This window comes from Gadus macrocephalus, chromosome 14 (genome assembly GCF_031168955.1).
Source record: "Gadus macrocephalus chromosome 14, ASM3116895v1".
Lineage (NCBI taxonomy): Eukaryota > Metazoa > Chordata > Actinopteri > Gadiformes > Gadidae > Gadus > Gadus macrocephalus.
The window spans coordinates 7,399,231-7,418,086 of record NC_082395.1 but is presented as its reverse complement, the minus strand read 5'-3'; the positions used below and the strand labels follow the sequence as shown (position 1 = coordinate 7,418,086).

General features: G+C 44.6%; 1 protein-coding gene across 2 annotated transcripts in view; it reads left to right on the top strand.

Moving 5' to 3' along the window:
* The window catches only part of myom2b (myomesin 2b), a 31,173-nt gene extending 12,829 nt beyond the window's left edge, over window positions 1-18,344 (top strand). For both annotated transcript variants that reach the window (XM_060070795.1, XM_060070796.1), the window contains exons 12-39: window positions 315-368; window positions 806-933; window positions 1,168-1,351; window positions 1,476-1,650; window positions 1,866-1,987; window positions 2,305-2,492; window positions 2,748-2,874; window positions 3,401-3,579; window positions 4,981-5,095; window positions 5,662-5,824; window positions 6,222-6,328; window positions 6,804-6,848; window positions 7,801-7,937; window positions 8,382-8,526; window positions 9,123-9,185; window positions 9,987-10,054; window positions 10,239-10,352; window positions 10,998-11,085; window positions 11,470-11,508; window positions 12,366-12,471; window positions 13,395-13,461; window positions 13,897-13,993; window positions 14,132-14,168; window positions 15,224-15,246; window positions 15,495-15,550; window positions 16,011-16,100; window positions 16,685-16,810; window positions 17,250-18,344. In XM_060070795.1, the coding sequence (XP_059926778.1) occupies window positions 315-368; window positions 806-933; window positions 1,168-1,351; window positions 1,476-1,650; window positions 1,866-1,987; window positions 2,305-2,492; window positions 2,748-2,874; window positions 3,401-3,579; window positions 4,981-5,095; window positions 5,662-5,824; window positions 6,222-6,328; window positions 6,804-6,848; window positions 7,801-7,937; window positions 8,382-8,526; window positions 9,123-9,185; window positions 9,987-10,054; window positions 10,239-10,352; window positions 10,998-11,085; window positions 11,470-11,508; window positions 12,366-12,471; window positions 13,395-13,461; window positions 13,897-13,993; window positions 14,132-14,168; window positions 15,224-15,246; window positions 15,495-15,550; window positions 16,011-16,100; window positions 16,685-16,810; window positions 17,250-17,459 (3,053 nt within the window). In that variant the 3' untranslated portion in view covers window positions 17,460-18,344. The remainder of the gene's footprint in view (window positions 1-314; window positions 369-805; window positions 934-1,167; window positions 1,352-1,475; window positions 1,651-1,865; window positions 1,988-2,304; window positions 2,493-2,747; window positions 2,875-3,400; window positions 3,580-4,980; window positions 5,096-5,661; window positions 5,825-6,221; window positions 6,329-6,803; window positions 6,849-7,800; window positions 7,938-8,381; window positions 8,527-9,122; window positions 9,186-9,986; window positions 10,055-10,238; window positions 10,353-10,997; window positions 11,086-11,469; window positions 11,509-12,365; window positions 12,472-13,394; window positions 13,462-13,896; window positions 13,994-14,131; window positions 14,169-15,223; window positions 15,247-15,494; window positions 15,551-16,010; window positions 16,101-16,684; window positions 16,811-17,249) is intronic.
* Window positions 18,345-18,856: the final 512 nt, after the last annotated feature.

Genomic DNA, 18,856 nt, shown 5'->3' with positions numbered 1-18,856 from the left:
CTGATTCATTTATTAACATAATGAATGAGATATGTTGAGATTAAAAAGCATAATCAAATTCTTCAGCTCATTATTTTAATTTCCTTTTTAGCGTTAGACAGATGGCCTCTGTATCTTGGTCATTACAAAGGAGACCTTATGAAAGCCTCATGTTGAGCTGTTTCAATCCACCTACTGAGTACACGTGTGTTTTAATGGGAACAACCACAGACCTTTGGTTGAACCAAGATGCGGCTCAGTGTGTCATAACATACTTTCATAACTTATTAACGTTGTCAATGATTTAGTCATGATTTTCTTGCTTCAACCTGCAGCCTTAAAACTCGGAGGAAAACTTGACGTGGTGACCTACGACGACGATATGGAAGGTAGGTCGATAAATATAGACGTACAGTAATTTGTACTCCATTATATAATTATGAATTAGCAAAATTCTCTCAGTGTTGATAAAATGGTAGTAAAGATAAGACGGGTCTAGAATATGCAATTATGAACCATTAGCTGTGATGGAAGTGTGATGTAACGGATTGATTACGGATATCAGCAACCATTTATCGGATATTAACGGATATTAAGTTGAAGCACTGAGAGAGGTAATTATATCTGTCCTACTGCTAACGACGTAGTCTGAAGAATCAAAGCAATAATAATTATAAAATTCATCTACATGTGCATGAGTTTGTGCGCACGTGAGTGTATGTGCGTGTATGCGCGCGTGTCTACGTGTGGGCATGCGGGCACACATTGACCATCATGTGCGCGACCATCACCTCTTTGTATTCTTGTGGGTGACTTCAATCCGCAGCTGAGGGCAAACCTCCCGGGGTCTCATCAGGGATCTACGCCTCAGAGACAGACAGGACCTATGTCGTTCTGAGCTGGAAGGCCCCTGCCTACTCCAGCAAGGCACCCATGTGGTACTACATTGAAAAGGTAACACGTGGAATACATCAATACCACCAGACAAATACACCACCTAATCCCATATGTCTGTGGACATAACCCTGCTTTCTGAAGGTGGTGTTCTGATTGTGCTATGCGTTGAGTTTTGTGGAGCGCACAAGTCCCGCCGACTAGCCGAGAAAAGTGGCCACTTCTATTTGTTGCTCCGGCTTTTCCGAAGCAACCGTGTTAGTGAACCCCTCGTCTCTTCCCCCCTCCGCACAGTGCCAGGTCGGCACCGCTGCATGGCAGCGCGTGAACACACAGGTGCCCATCAGATCCCCTCGCTACGCCGTGTTTGACCTGGCCGAGGGCAAAGAGTACCAGTTCAGAGTGCTGTCCGCCAACATGTACGGTACCAGTGAGCCATCCGAACCATCTAAACTTATCCAGACCCAGGCACTCAAAGGTCAGCTCCATCAATTACATATTTTCTAATTTGCAGAATCCTGTTCATTCTATTTTATGAACGTCCTTTTTCTTTAAAATAAAAATCAATGTTTTTTAATGATTGACTAATTTGTTTTCTGCAGGTGTACCATCAGCACCTGGTCAGGTGATTTCCACCAGGGAAACGGATACATCTTTATTGATCCAATGGGCTCCTCCTAAGGAACCCAACAACCTGATTGGTTACTACATCGATCAGTGTGTGAAAGGATCTAAGGACTGGACCTCAGCTAATCACAAGCCTCACAGCAGCACAAAGTACGTGCTGGTGGGATCGTGTTGCTTCATATACTCAAGAGCTGTTAGTCCGTATGACTGAAGATTCTAGGTTAATCAGACCTGCCTGCGTTCAGCGCAGTCGAGCCGCTCCGATCTCACACACAACCTCTATATGTGTCTCGTAGTGATAACAACGATGTGTGTTTCCAGGGCTAGAGGGATTAATATGTATTATCTTTTCCCGCCCTCGCCAGGTTTGTTGTGAGCGGACTGACCACCGGCGAGACGTACGTGTTCCGCGTCCAGGCCATTAATGAGCTGGGCCTGAGCGACGAATCCCAGGAGTCCTCTCCACTCTCAGTAAAAGCAGCACTCAGTCAGTACCTTTTAATTAGTCTCCTCGTTATCATTGTGGTTGCTCCCCTATGTTTGTTTTAGACGATGCCGCCGTGCTAATAATGATGCAGGGTGCATCTTGACCACACACCTTAACAGTGGTTAGGGGGTTTTAAGGGCACCTTAAAGGTGTTTGAACCCCAATGTCCGCAGTCTTAGACGACACCTATCCATGCAAGAGGCCTAACCTCCCCTCCCTGTCCGTCAATTGGTTTTTGAATCCATATTAAGTGGCTTTCAGTCAAAAAAAACGTTTCCGAAAACGGTCCCTGACGTCAATGACCTTGTACCTTCCAGCCAGTCCCACTGCTCCATACGACGTTGCGTTGCTGGGCTGTGACGGTCACTCCATGGTGCTGAACTGGAAGAAGCCGCTCCACACCGGAGGTACCGCCATCAATGCCTACTTCGTAGACAAGAGACGCAGCGGCGCTACCGTGTGGAGGGAGGTTCACATCCCAGCGGTCACCGAGAGAGTGTATCAGGTATCCCGTCCATGTTATGTTCCTGTTCAGCTCACTTTTTCGAGCTCATTATGCATATGGCTTATCGTCTTTTACTTTTCATTGTCATTTATTTAATTGTTCTATTACTTTTTTGTTCTATAATTCAATCAATTATTATTTTAATTGATTGATTCATTATAATTATTTTGTATAGTGATGATTACGATGACTGCTTGACAATAGTTACAATAAACAGCAATAAAGATATGAATTTCTTGTTCTGTTAACTGCTAGGTGGAGGGCTTGACTCAAGGAGCAATTTATCAATTCCGGGTGTATGCAGCTAACCTGGCTGGTCTTGGAAAGTCTTCAAAAGCCTCAGCTGACTTCTCCTGTGAAGCCTGGACTATGCCAGAACCAGGTTAGGACATACATTACCTGCAGACCAAAGCCTTTTGAACCTTTTAAACAGAACATGTTCCACTATATATGACTATTGGAGATGCACCAAGACACATTAAGTACTCAAATCGGACTAGGATATGGTCCAGATCTGAATGGTATAGCAAAAACGATGCAAAATAATTATATTAATCTATAAATAGATAAAATAATTAAGATATTCAATTTTCGACTTCAACGCAGGATTATTATATAGTTCAAAACACACCTGGATATGATCCGAAGATGGTGTATTTTAAACTCTGATGTAACCAGCAGACGTAAAGCCGACCTATTTTAAGTTATCCAGCAGATATACGCTCAATAAAAGCATATATTGGCAGAACATGAATTAAACAAGTGAGTTCCTAACCCCATTGCCTTGAGTATGCTTCATCAACCACATGGTTAATATTCTGTTAACATTTATCTCCAAAATGTCCGCACAGAAACTAAGATTTGATTATAAACTTTAACTATGAACCTTATTTGATGTCCTTCTCTAGGTCCAGCTTATGACTTGACTGCCTCTGAAGTGAGAGATACATCACTGGTGCTTGAGTGGAAAAAGCCAGTCTACTATGGCTCTGGACCAATCACAGGCTATCATGTGGAGTATGCAAAGAAGGGCTCGTCTGATTGGACCAGAGCCAACGAGACGGCTGTCAGTCACCGCTACCTCAAGGTCAGGGTTATGTTTCATTGTTTGTTTTTATGCGAAATTCCCCTTTTATTTCCCCACCTACAGCACTCATAACGCAGCTGCCTATGATTTGTTCTCATCAAGATAGCATCTGTTGTCAGCATAAGGTCACCTGGCAATCACATTGTGAAATTTTACAATCATATTCAGCCATATTTCCAGTGAGATGCATTTTAAAAACATGCTTTCTCATTAAAAGGCACATAAATGGTTTTACTGTGAGTAGTTCATATTTGCTTCTCCTAAACAACATGTGAAGAAGGATCCGGTTTGTATTAGGGACACAAATATTATATAGCCTACCTTACTGGGCCAAATAATAATATGGAATTGATTTAGCCTAGATAAAACAGCACCTCAACGTTGAAAATGTCTATTGATCCGCGGCCCTTGTTGCAGAGCTTGTTGTATTTGCTCCCCTGGGGTCTATTTGACAACTTCGGCAGACTGGGTGGACCGCTGTTTTATTCAGCACACCCTGCATTGCGGGTTATGTCAGCAACAGGCCTGGAGGTGGTGCTACACTGACACCTAGTGGAGGACACAGAGGTCATTGGCTAGTGGAAAGCAAAGCAAAGAAAGACTGCGCTTCACTGGGCCCTGCAGACCGATACCTGAAATACAGTACTCAACTAAAGTGATTGCTAGGGGATAATAAAAATGTGGTCCACCTCTTATAAATCACACTCGGATGCCCATACACACGCGCATGCACTCACACACAAACATACACACACATATGTGTGTGCAAACGCGCACACACTCATAGAGGCGAGCACTCACAGACGCGCACACACACACAAACACACAAGCATTTTTACACATAAACACACACACACACACACACACACACACACATATGCAGAGACACACACACACGCACACATATGCAGAGACACACAAACACACGCATACACACACACACACACACACACACACACACACACACACACACACACACACACACACACACACACATGCAGAGGCCTATTCATCCATCCATGCATGCATGTATGAAAACATACATTCACACACACTTACACTCATTAGGGCAAAAAGAAAAATGGTTGCTGATAATGTCCCCAAGCAGCACTGTGAAATTCAGCAAATAGCCACCAGAGGGCCGTGGTTTACAGTGGTTTTAAAACAGGACCCGACTCACTTCATGCCTAACAACGCCCCCTAGCTGTACTACTAAAACGATTTATCATCCTCCCTCTCTTCATACTGTGAGATCGGAGGCTCATTAACACTGAAAGTTTATTGTTATGCAGTCGCGGGGTGCGCTTCGATAGAGTATTTTACAACGGCTTCGAGCCAATCACAATCAAGAACCGGACCGATTTGTTTAATGAGCCCTTCTTCGACTACCCCTACTGACAGGTAGAAGGCCTGGAGCAGGGAGCCAAGTACGTGTTCCGCGTGCGGGGGGTCAACGAGGCAGGAGTGGGCATGGCGTCCCTGCCTTCAGACTCTGTGGTGGCCAAAGCCCTGGCAGGTGGGTAGCCTCCTCATTAGCGGCGCCTCTCTCCTGTATGGTATACTTAATAATGAGGTGGATTTTCATGTTAACACGTCCACCGCCCAACAGAGATGAAAGGAGTGCGGTTTTCCACGTGGTCGTCCTTGTTTATCTCAATTTACATTTAGCCCTTTTAGCCCGTGCTTTCAGGTGAGGCTGAGATCAGTCACAGCGGTAAGTACAGACATCAAAAATGCAAACTGCAAAACTACGAAATAGTAACTCCAAACCCAACTTGGCCATGTTTCCCGACCAGGTTTCTAATAACCACACAGTGCAGCAGAGTTGCTGTGGGAATCGTTTTTCTGTATTAATGCATAATGGATACATTCTCAGCACACTCAGATGGTGCATCTCCACCAAGTGGGTTCTAAAGTCAAATGAGTTCCGTACGACAAAGTGTGTGTGTGTGTGTGTGTGTGTGTGTGTGTGTGTGTGTGTGTGTGTGTGTGTGTGTGTGTGTGTGTGTGTGTGTGTGTGTGTGTGTGTGTGTGTGTGTGTGTGGTTGTGTGTGTTTGTTTGTCTTCCTCTGTAATACATAGGTGCTCAGGATGTGTCCTGCTCTGTGGATGAAAAGTCGGGCGACATCGTCTTCGCTTTCGAATCGTGCCAAATGAACGTCGGATCAGAGTTCTTGTGGAAGAAGAACTACAAAGAGATCACAGAGTTCTCCAGCAGCATTGTGGTCCACACAGAAGGGAACCTGTGAGAGAACACATAGATACACACATACACACACACACACAAACAGCAACACACATACACACACACAGATACACACACACACACACACACACACACACACACACACAAACAGCAACACCCACACGCGTATATGAACACACACACACACAAAAACACACACGTATATGTACACACGCACACACACACCCATGTATATGTAAACACACACAAGCACACACACGCATGCATGCACACCCACACAAATGCACGCACTCATAAACACACACGCACATGCATGCACACACACAGACACACAAAAAGTGAATCCTATTCCCTGTTAATAGGCGCTAGTGAAGTACGATACATGTTCGGCGTACATTGCACATTATAGATTCTCTGTATCTATCTTTTTTCGTAGTTGTAAGCTGATGTTTAAGAACGCAGTTAAGGAGGACTTTGGAACCTACTCTGTCTCCGTCAGCCACACGGATGGAGTCTCATCCAGCTGCAGCATCTCTGCTGAAGGTAGAAATTGAAGTAGTCCTCTATGCATTTCTATTGCACATAAACACTAACCCCTGATCCCGATTCAAACGCCCAAATACATTATTTACAAAATGATACATTTGTATATGTATATATTATATATATATAATGAATTTTTATTATTCTTTATTATTATTATTATTATTATTATTATTATTATTATTATTATTATTATTATTATCATTATTATCATTATTATGTATTATGATACAATTGTAACGTTGATTTTCTCAGTTTTTATGATCGAGATGTTTAATTTAACTAGGAATGTATTTCTTTTTTTTTTGGTTTTGTTATAAAGATGTTTAAATAAATTATAGTTGTATTCACTAGTTAAATAGACAAATGTAATTTATATATATATGTGTTTTTTTTTTTGTCACTGCATTGGTCGACAACAGTTGATGCAACCCAGTTCTGTTCTGAGAGGCTGAAACATGTCTTTGTGTTTCAGAGCTGCAGAAGATGCTTGAACTCAGCTATAGCATCAGACACCCAAGTAGGTGTCTCGATCTCGACTCTCACTTCTGCACATAATACCTTTTATGCAGCCTTCCTTGCCCTTATTTTCTCCCTATTTTCTGTGTCATTCTTCATCTGTGTCCTTGTTCTTTGTTCTGTGTGTCTTTGAACCACAAATGTATTTTTCTTTCAAGAGAAAAAAAAACCTATCTAAGCCTGATCAAAAAATCTTACCTGACTTTACATCATATATCTAACCCCATCTCATTCCTCTCCTGAATCCTCCTGTATTCCTCTCCTCCCCTCACTTCTCCTCTTGTATTCCTCTCCTCTCCTCCCCTCACTTCTCCTCTTGTATTCCTCTCCTCTCCTCCCCTCACTTCTCCTCTTGTATTCCTCTCCTCTCCTCCCCTCACTTTCACCTGTCCGTTGCTTTTTTAATGCGGTTTGACTCCATTTCCCTCCTCTTCTTACCTCTTCTCTCCTTTCCCCTCTCGGTTCTCCTCTGCTCTCTTCTTGACTCCTCTTATCTGCTCCTCTTCTACTGCTCGGCTTTCTATCTTCCACTACTTTCTACTCCCCCCTTTCCTCTTCCCTCCTCTCCCCTCTCTTCTCCCTCCCTTTTCTCTCTCTTCTCCTCCTCCCCTCCCTCTTCTTTCCTCTCTCCTCCTCTTCTCTCTGTTCTCAACTTGTTTCTTCTCCCCACCTATCTCTCCTCCTCCTCCCCTCTCTCTCTTCTCCTCCAATCCTCTCTTCTCCTCCTCTCGCCTCCTCTCCTCTCTCTTCTCCTCCCCTCACCTCCTCTTTCTTCTCCCCACTCTCCTCTCTCTTCACCTCCTCTCCTCTCTCTTCTCCTCCCCTCACCTCCTCTCCTCTTTCTTCTCCTCCTCTCCTCTCTCTTCTCCTCCCCTCACCTCCTCTCCTCTTTCTTCTCCTCCTCTCCTCTCTCTTCTCCTCCTCCTTTCGCCTCCTCTGCTCTTCTCCACCAGTCATCCCTCTAAAGTCAGAGTTGGCCTATAAAATCTTGGAGAGAGGCAGAATGAGATTCTGGCTTCAGGCTGAAGAGATTTCTTCCAAAGTCACCTACAAGTTCTTTGCCAACAACAAGGAACTGTCAGGGGCTGATGTAAGACACACATTTCATGAATAAATAATAATGACCAGATGTACCACTGTATGGACGGATAGATTTTGGATGGCTGGATAAAGAGATTGAGTGTAATGTAAAATACTGAGGCAAAGTAATACTAGTTCTCAATGTAATATGCACAGGGAAATGTCCCAGGTGGGAAATGTGGCTGTCACGGCAGAAGCACAGGACAGTCATAACTAACCTTATGCTATGAATTTTAAACATTTTAAATAAGAATATACAAACAGTATGGCAATATGAGTGGCAGAAATATAAATTCTACTTCTACCAACTACTTCTTTCTTCTTTTCACATATATATTTAGTATTTGTATTCATCCATTCTTCTATTCAACCATTCTCTTTTCTTTCTTCCCTTTATTCTCCCACGGCTGCCAAAAAACTGTCATCCTCATCTTTTGTGTGTGTTCCTTTCCAGCCCAACAAGATGGCCCACGATGTGTCCACGGGCGTGATTGAGTTCATCCTGGATCATTTCACAGAGGACAGCGAAGGCACGTACACCTGCCAGATCACAGACGGTGGAGGAAAGGCCCAGAGCTCCCTGGTTCTAATTGGAGATGGTAAGATTGGCTCTTCCAATTCTTGCGGCGTGAGGACGGAAGTCTTGGCAAAAGTTTTTTTTTAAAAGTCAAACTAAAATAGAAGGCAAAACAAAAATGTGTATCTTTTGTCGAGCGTATGTGGCTTGTTGTCTCCAATAATGAACAGGGGCAAGGTGGTGTGCGTCGGTTGTACGGATTGATTCACTGATTTAAAAGAGCAGAGGGTCGTGGTGATAAAGATGGAACCCAACCGAGGGAGGAAGAAGTTAACAGATTGACGTCAGGGGGAAATGTGTAGTAGCACATAATTAACCATGTGTGGAGGTGTTGATTAAGGCTCATTTTAAAATAAATATATGCCAGTAAACATATGATCTGTGATGTTTCAGGTCATTAGCGGCGCAATTTACCATCCTGTGTGTGTGTTTGTGTGTTGTTGTGTCTATGTTTGTTTGGCTGTGTGTGTGTGTGTGTGTGTGTGTGTGTGTGTGTGTGTGTGTGTGTGTGTGTGTGTGTGTGTGTGTGTGTGTGTGGGTCTGTTTCTGTGTGGTTGTGGGTGTGTGTGTGTGTGTGTGTGTGTGTGTGTGTGTGTATGTTTGTTTGTGTGTCTCTAGCCTTTAAAGCAGCGCTGGCTGAAGCCGACTACCAGAGGAGAGAGTACATCAGAGTGAAGGAGGGTAAGACACACCAAACATTCTCATCGACTCGCTCGCCCACTTGTTTGTCTTTAAGCTCAAAATGCTCGGGAAGAGAGACGAGTCCGGAGAACGGACGCAGTCCAAGCTCTCCTACAACAGTCTGTTTTGTTTGACAAACCTCCCTCTCTGGCGAGCATGTAATCAAAAAACTCAATAATGGATGAAGTTGCGATACACTTCGCCCCCACAGGTTTTTGAATATTTCATTTGATGGGAGGGTGCTGGCTGGAAATAAACATTTGAATGATGGACGTTTCTCCTCTGCTTCTCGTCCTTCTATTGATCCGCCTCCCACCCTCCCCTATCCCCCCCCCCCGACCTCATCTCTCCTCCCCCCACCCTCACCTCTCCTCCCCCCCCCCCCCGACCTCACCTCTCCTCCCCCACCATCACCTCTCCTCCCACGCTCATCTCTCCTTCAAACCACTCACCCCTCTTCCTCCCGCACGCCTCTCCTACGACCTTCACCCCTCCTCCTCCGACCTTCACCCCCCCTACGACCTTCACCCCTCCTCCCCCCCACTCACCTCTACTTGGACCTACTCACCTCTCCTCCCCCCACTCACCTCCCCCCACACTCGTCTCCCCCTCCAAAATGCCTCTTCTCTGCCCACCCTCACCTCTCCTCCTCCCGCTTGTCCTCCATCCTACCACGTCCTCTTCTCTCCTCCTCCCACACTAATCTCTCCTCCCCCTCCCCCTAATCTCCCTCCCCCCCCCCCCCCCCTCATCTCTCCTCCCACAACCCCCCCCACCCCCCCCCACCTCTCCCCTCTGCAGGGCCCCACTTCAGTGAGTTCCTGACCGTTAAGGTCGGCGAGGACTGCTCTGTCACGCTTGTCTGCAAGGTAACCCGCCGGGACGTTGTATTGATCGTCATTGTATTCATCTCCTTTCTCTTTCTTCCTCCTGCTGGTTTATTATGAATGGTGTGATATGTAATTAACAACATCATCGATGTGTTGAGACAACGTTGAAGCGAAAGAGGTTGAAACGTGGCGAATGTGTTCAATCCTTCATTCATGTTTAAAGGTCGCAAACCTGAAGAAGGAATCTGAGTTCCACTGGTATAAAGAAGACACTGAGATTATTCCAGACGTGAAACCCGATCTGGGATCAGGAGTCTGCAAACTGCCCATCCACCTGGTAAATCAAATGTTCAGAATTCCTCCCACACCAATGTTACCGTACCCTTGAGTAAGGGAACTTAAAACAAAATGTCTGGGAAGCACCTCTCTGTGTTCAACCTCATTGGGATAACAATAAGTGATGAGTAACACCCCCAGGCCTTCCCCCCTCCCTTGTCTCCCATCCCTTTCTAAATAAGTAGCATATATATTTCCATAGTGGTTCAGGATAGGTATATGGTTTCAGTTATCAAGTATCCTCTAAGTACAGTCCAAGTCCTGTGACCTACTTTACATATATAAATAAATACATCCATAAATAATAACCTCTCAAGCATGCCTATGAAACGCAACATTGAGTTATCATTCAACTTTTTCGCTAAATACTTAATAGTTATATTCAAGTCAATTGAAAGAGCTAAGAGAAAATGCTGACGGGAAATGTTCTACTAGGGACTGCTATGCTATTTAAATAAATCGTAATCTAAATATAATGCAGAGATTTCCGTCTTTACAAAACTAGCATCATACTAGGTGATTATGGAGCATTTAGTTTTAGGGTTTTAGAGTCCCAGAGAACAAATACATCATTGTATAAATATTAATCAAAAACACATGTGCTTGAAGTTTGACTTTATGTCCCTTGTCTCCGATTCCCTGGCAGTTTTCCAGAAAAACGACTGGTGTTTATAAAGCCACCATCAGCGATGACAGAGGAAAAGACATGAGCCAAGTGGACATCTCTGGAAAAGGTAACAGTGGTCTGCCTCTTTAATGATGTCCCAAACACATGTGGCCATGTGACGACCCATCCCTGGATCCACAATGTATTTTTTTTTGCCAATTCTGATCTCATCCGAACCTTATTATACCAAACTCTCCACGAACAGATTATCCAGAGCAATTGCATGGTAATGTTATTTAAATGCAAATATAAAAATATAATTCCTCCAAAACGCACGACCCTTTGACACAATAACGTTGATGGTTCTATGTGGGGAACAGAGATGATGCAATTCAATGTCACGCAGTAGCCCAGCCTTTTGTCCCCTAGCAGACCGCATGGCAACTTCATATTCATATTCATATCTCTCCACCCCAGGCTCTGAACAATGATCTCATTGCTTTTCTCTTAGTCTTTGACGATGTCATCAACAAGATTAACCAGCTGGCGGGTAGGTGGCAGCCACACTCTGTACACACATACGTCACGCACACACACGTACGCACACAGGTCACATGGCTCCAGGCACGTACCACGTGCACACGCACGCGTACACTCACACGTGCACGCACACTCATACGTCACCTAATTGCAGACATATACCATGTGCACATAAACACACACACGCAAATTCACTGCACACAAAAACTAACACATTCACACCAGCGCTCTCATTCTTATTAACACACACACATACGTCACCTAGCTCCAGACATATACCGCACACACACATGCACAGACACACACACACCAGACATGCTACGGCATCAAATGTCTCTTTTTATCTCTAGGAAACCTGTGTAGAACAATGACAAGATTTTCTCTTTCTTTATGGGTATTGTGATAGAATTGTTTTGGTGAAAGTCTATTGTATCAAATACTGGTATAACTATACTTCAAACCAACCATCCACCAGCAAGTTACATTACTGGAATTGTTTTTCAATGTGAATCGGTTGAGTACTACGGCAAAACCGTTCCTTCTCTTTCCTTAAATAAACCAAAGAAAAAAGCCTGTCTTTCACGCATTGCGTTGTTACACCTTGCTAGCGTGGTTATTCACTGGCTGGTTACGGAAATAGAAAAACACCTAGCATAGCCGGTGCAAATGACTGCACCTAGCGGTGTAGTCATCCGTCTCCATTAATCATGTGAGGTGAGAAAGCAGCAGAAGACCCGCCTCGCTCTGTAATTATGAAGATGCAAGATAATCTCGCCGTAGAAGGAAAAAAATGAAAAAAGAGCAAGCCACCAATTGGGGGCCAGTTTTGAGAACTTGTTTCTTCCCCTATCTCATTACCTTCATTAGGTGCCAGTGCAGCAGAGCTCGTCATTAACTGCACGGCAACTGGCATTCAACTCCAATGTCACATGAAATATTACACCTCGGAGATGAACATCCACTGGATGCACGGGTAAGGGGGGCCCCCAAGTGTACCGTGGGGGGGCGCACGTGAGCAGAGGCTGTGGGGCTGTGACCGAGGCCATAGTGAGTTGCCGGATAAAAAAACCCTGCATTCCCTTGTAAAAACAGAAACAACATCTTCAAGGATTCATTATTGGATGGAGGACAATGCAAACACTGAACCCTCAGGGAAAATGTGTGTGTGTGTGTGTGTGTGTCCGTGTGGGAAGGTATGTGTATAAGTCTTAGTGCGGCTGTGAGTGTGAGTGTGGGTGTGAGTGTGAATGTGGTTGTGTGTATGTGTGTGTGTGCGTGTGTGCAATTGAACCAAACGTGCTCCGATAACACATATCTTATAATAATAGTTTCATGTGGACAGTAAAGGATAAATCCTACATTTTATCTATTTTACCCCAGAGACAGTGGAGAGAAGAATAGAGGGAGTGAGATAAAGACAGTGAAAGAGAGTTGCAATTTCTAGTAGAGGTTTTCCGATAATTCAGTTATTTAGACAACATAAGGTATGGAGATTCGTTTTCAGCACTCTCCCAGGCGTGTGTGTGTGTGTGTGTGTGTGTGTGTGTGTGTGTGTGTGTGTGTGTGTGTGTGTGTGTGTGTGTGTGTGTGTGTGTGTGTGTGTGTGTGTGTGTGTGTGTGTGTGTGTGTGTGTGTGTGTGCGTGTGATGGGCCTTAATGCATGTGTATTATGCATGTAAAAAAGATGGACGAGTGGAGAAATTGCCGTCCCCAGGCTCAACATTAGGCAGGCATGTAAACACGGTTTTCAATTATCACCCAAACATCTTTGCCGCATGTATGCATGCATGTATGTATGAATTCTCCCGCTCTCTCGCTCCCTCTGTCCGTCTCTGCCTCTCTCTCCCTTCTCCACACACCCAATCCCACACCCTCCCCTCTGTGCTTTTGTCTCAGTGAATCAAAGGTGGGCCACAGTGAGAAGTGCGTGATTGGAGGTACTCCTGCTATGGCAACCATGGAGGTACAAAGCTCTCTGCGCACATTACACATGCACACACAGACACACACACACACGCACACACACACACACACACACATGAATAGCACGTCAAAATTCTTTTTAAAGACGGCACGTCAACAAAAGCGGACACTTCCGAGGTTCTGTTGTGATTGAACACAACACGATACCGTTGGCTTAATTCATGTTTATAGGCTTCAGGGAAAGTCACCAAGCCCAAGGGGAAGATGGCTGGGAAGTGGCCCCCGAATGTACTCCAGTAAGGTCAACAAATACAATGGCACAGTTAGGTAGTGTTGCCTTTTCTTAGATCTCCATATGGGAAAGGTTACGAGGAATATAGAACACCCTCTGTAGATACCTTCCACAAAGAGAGTTGTGGTTGAAGGGATGGATGAGAGATGTGTAGATCACTGAGTGTGCTCTGTTGATTTGAAGGTGATCGAGCCCAACGACAAAGACAAAGGGATGTACTCTATCGTCATCGCTGACCTTGAGAACACAAACAAACGCACGCTGGACCTGAGTGGGGATGGTAAGCGCATGCACGCAGTCGCACACACGCATAAGTAGCTTATATGGAATGCTCTAGTTTCTTTTTCTGAATTGAAGTTAAAGTCGGGTGTTTAAACATTGAAAAGTGAACTTCTGTTCTCGCGTTATTTTTTTTCAGTGTACGACAAAGCCTACGCTCAGTTCCAGAAACTCAAGTAAGACGACACCTTGTACAAGACACAGAAAGAGAGAGACAGAGTAATAGGCAGAGAGGGGGAAAGAATTGCCAAAGCGAGACAGGACAAACACACTTCTTTTTTTTTTTTTTCTTCCTTCGGCTCGACAGTTATGTAAAGCCATTTTCCGTTTTCAAAGGAGTTCCCAAAACAAGCCGTACTGAGCCAGAGCCGGCAAATTAGGATTCATAGAGCTATTGTAGAGCCAAGCATCGAACACAGCGCGGCCAAACCCCTGAACGGCTCATCGCCTTGCCTCCAAATGCCAAGAAGATGAGGTGAAGGAGAGAACATGGTTTTCTCCCCAGATGTTCCCCATAACTCTGCCAGCCCCCCCCCCCCCCCCCCCCACACACACACACCCAGCCCAGCCCCTCCCTCTCGTGCCGTGTCCCAGTTATCCGATAATCAAACCTGAGCTCTGCGAACCTCAATATGATCATATTAGCCACTGGGAATACATCCTAATCCCTTGGTGACGTGCAGTAAATTGAGTGTAAACACTGGCTTACCCGCAGTTATACCTACCTCGGATTGAACAAAGTATTGATTATGTTCCCATCAGCAGCATGCCAAGTAGAACGAGAAAATGGCTGCACACGGCCAGGGACAATAAGGCTGCCAACCAGCTGTGGGAAAAATGCTGTTTCTACACTTTTTACTTTACCCTGTAAAAAGAGAAGAGACAAAAATACATATTTCACCCAGCAAGTGAACATAATTTAAAACTATGACAGACTAATCAATATTACAATTAAGTCACGTGGGAGCTTATCGAAAAATGAATAAATATGGATTTATTTCTCCAGACGTCTTTTTTTTTTACCTGGCAGGGTACTTACAGATAATTACCCATTTCTGATTTTACTAAACGGTGAACGGGCATTACAGCAGTTACATCCAATGTGGATTCATTGATGATTTACTGTTGGGGAGTTCGGTGCGTGTTTTCCAAATGCTTGACAGCAAATACTACAACTATGCTGAAGTCGGGGGGTCAAGAGCTTTCTGACTGGACTTGTTCTCTGTTTCAGGGCAGAGGCCTACGCTGAGATGAGTAAGTCCCCCTTTCCACCTGTTTCTGTGTGAGAGAGAGAGTGTGTAAACACAGCGTGTGTGTGTGTGTGTGTTTGACGCAGAAAGAGAGTGTGTCTGTGTGTGTACTTGTTTTTGCATTTGTGTGTGTGAGTGAGAGAGAGAGCGACAGAGACCCGCTCATTTCCCATTATATTCACGGCCGTATTAAGAATGGCTATTAAGAACATCCCATAATGTTTGAGTGACTGTTGCTCTCTTTCCCTCTAGACCGTGGTAAGGTGATGGGAGGCCTGCCTGATGTGGTCACCATCATGGAGAAGAAGGTGAGTGTGTGTGTGTGTGTAAGAATTGTGTGTTTGTAGGAATGTGAGAGTGCGTGTGTGTGTGTGTGTGTGTGTGTGTGTGTGTGTGTGTGTGTGTGTGTGTGTGTGTGTGTGTGTGTGTGTGTGTGTGTGTGTGTGTGTGTGTGTGTGTGTGTGTGTGTGTGTGTGTGTGTGTGTGCCCTCTGTGTGAGTGTGTGTATGCATTTATTTGTGTGTGTGCAGGTGAGTGTGTGTGTTTGTGCGTGTGTGTGTTTGTTCATGCAAGTTTGTGTGTGTGTGCGACTGTGTGTGTGTGTGCTAGTGTGACCCCATGTCCACAGCCTAACCCGTAGGTGTCCTGGGTCAAAAAGCCTCACCCCTTGCTGCTCCTCTACGGCGTGCATCTCAGAACACACTGAGATGCTTTTAGATACAAAAGAAGCAGAAATGGCCGCCTGCAACATGTTTGTCTGTTTCCCAGACCCTGAGCCTGACGTGCACAGTGTGTGGAGACCCCAAGCCCTTGGTCTCCTGGCTGAAGAACGGGAACGATGTGGAGCCGGACAACCAGGTAGTTCTCCCCCCCCCCGCTAACGTAGAAATATATATATATATATATATATATATATGGATATCAAATCTCCCAGGAGTCTGCTCTCAAGTGGGGGCCATTATGGCTTCTTAACACGCTACTCTGGTTACCAATAAATGTGATTTGTTTGGAGAGGCACGTAGCAGCAACTATACGTTCCTGAACGGGATTTATAACAGACATAAAACGGGGAAACCGATGTGCTTTATGTGTGGCAGTTAATTGGATGTTCTTTTAATATTTGTGAATATGAATGGGGGGGGGGGCACTCGGAGACACCACAACAAACCTATTAGCGATGAGCCATGAGTCAATAAGGCACGTGACTGCACTAAACATTGAATAGTATTCCTACTTATTTGCCAAGCGACACCTGTGTCCTCCGTCAATATATACGCGGTTAATGTCCCGCGGCTGATCGGCAAGAAATAACAAAAATCCATCTCCAGATATTGTCTGCTTGTAATAGGGAAAATCCTCATTACAAAACACATCATGTGTAAAGAAAAACAGCAGTAGATCAGGGGTGAAATGACCATGTTCTCTCTCTCTCTCTCTCCCAGTATGTGGTGTCCCTGGACCAGGGAAAGTTTGCCTGCCTCACTATTAACGGCATTGGCATGGACGACTCCGGAAGATACACCATGATCGTTCAGAATAAATATGGAGGAGAGTCTGTGGACATCGTGGTGAGTTCCCTAGCAGCGGGCGTGCCAGTGACCACTGAGGCGTTCCGCGCTCATATATTGCACCAAATGACCCGCAGTTTTGCCAATCTCATGGATTATTTCCAGGAATAACATTCAATATGGAGACACTGCTGCCACTGCAACTACCACCCCATATTACACTCACACTTTCTCTCTCTCTCTGTCTCTCTCTCTCTCTCTGTCTCTCTGTCTCATTCTCTCTCTCTCTCTCTCTTTCTCTCTCCCTCAATCTCTCTCTCTCTCTCTCTCTCTCTCTCTCTCTCTCTCTGTCTGTGTCTCTTTCTCTGTCTGTGTCTCTTTCGCTCTCTCTCTCTCTCTCTCTCTCTCTCTCTCTCTCTCTCTCTCTCTCTCTCTCTCTCTCTCTCTCTCTCTCTGTCTCTCTATGTCTCTCTGTCTCCCTCTTTGTCTCCCCCTCCAGGTCAGTGTTTACCGCCATGGAGATACAATTCCAGTGGCCAAGCCCAACCTGACTGCGAAAACCATCATCCCTCCCAAAATGCCAATTGAGCTCCCTCAGCCAAAGACAGCAGCGCCAAGCCCCGCCCCCCCTGCCTCTCCTAGCCCCGCCCCTCCCAAAGCAGTCGGAGGGCGTGGTATGAAAAGCCCCACCCCGACCAGGAGAAAGTAGAGGAAAGACAAACATTGATATATGTCGTTAGGGAAATATGCGTTGCTTAACGTATGCACCTTGTTTGCCTACTAAACCTCGACTAAATTATGTTTTGAAGTCAACTCTAATTCAATTACTGAAATTCACAATCTATTGATGAGGGAATTGGGAAAGGCCAATATCGTAAACGTGCGTTGTTTCAAGTGGAATTGGACGTGAATGAATCAAATCCAGACACATTACCAGGAATACAAAAAATAAAAGGGTTTGATTAAAGTTTAGATAAAAACGCCAAACGTTAGATTCTAAAAACAAAGACTGCCATAAACTAATTTGCGTTGCAAAAGTGTACCAAAGAATCTCTGAAAACAATGAAAGCCACATCTATGCAAACTTTCATCACCGTTTCATTTCACTCAACATATTTATTTAATTTATTTTGTGCTTTTGGAGCGGGAGTAGCCTTGAGCTATCCTTAACGTCTGCAGAAATGTTATACCTAATATATCAGATATGGAGTCTGTCAACGTGTCAAAGTATTATTACTCAAAAAGGAGTCCATTATTAAAACAACGATTAGAAGAAGATTAACATTGATGTTTGTCTGTAACATTATCATTAAAAACACCCTCAGCTAACAAAGACAGGAGGAACCAGCGAAAGGGTAGCTTCGAGAGTCGTTCCCATTGGCTTAAATAACTTGTTGTAGAAGGACAAAAAGAAACACGAGCCAAAGTCGAAAGAGCAGGACCGTAGCATCACAGGCTACATAGCAACACACCCTAGCTAACAGGCAGGATGCCAAAATTAGCCCCTAGCTTAATCGTGTCTTTCCGTGTCTTTCAAAAGTCTTTCTGTTGTGCAGTGTTTGAAAAATAAAAGAATAAATACATTTCTCTGTAAGCTCTTGCATTGTGTTTTGGAAGACCTGTTCTGTGTCCTGCTCTCAGTACTGTTCTCTTTTTTCCTGGATGAGCCAACAAGGTAGTGGTGTTTGAGAGGTTTTTCCCAAATGCACATATCCGTGTGAGTTGATGAAAAGACAGTGAGGATGATTTGTTGTCAATATCAACTTCTTGGTGGAGGAGGAGAGATGAGTCAACGAGGAGAACAGCACATTCATTATTTCGCTGTTTCTCCTTCTGTCTGTGTTGTCAAAAGAAACATGAAACGACATCAGCCATTTCTCTTGTGGCGTGTCATTCTTTCTTCAAGTAGAATCTGGAGAGGTGGCGATAAAGGGTTTCTGATAGGAACCATTACTGGCATTCTTTTGGGTCGTTGGTCCAAATGTGATCAAGTCCTTGGCCTTTATGTGCAGTTCAATGATGGAAATCGATAGAGGGAGGTGGAATGACTGAATTAAAGAAACAAAGGAATTAACAGAGCCTGAAAAGGCTAATGCCCGTGCTTTT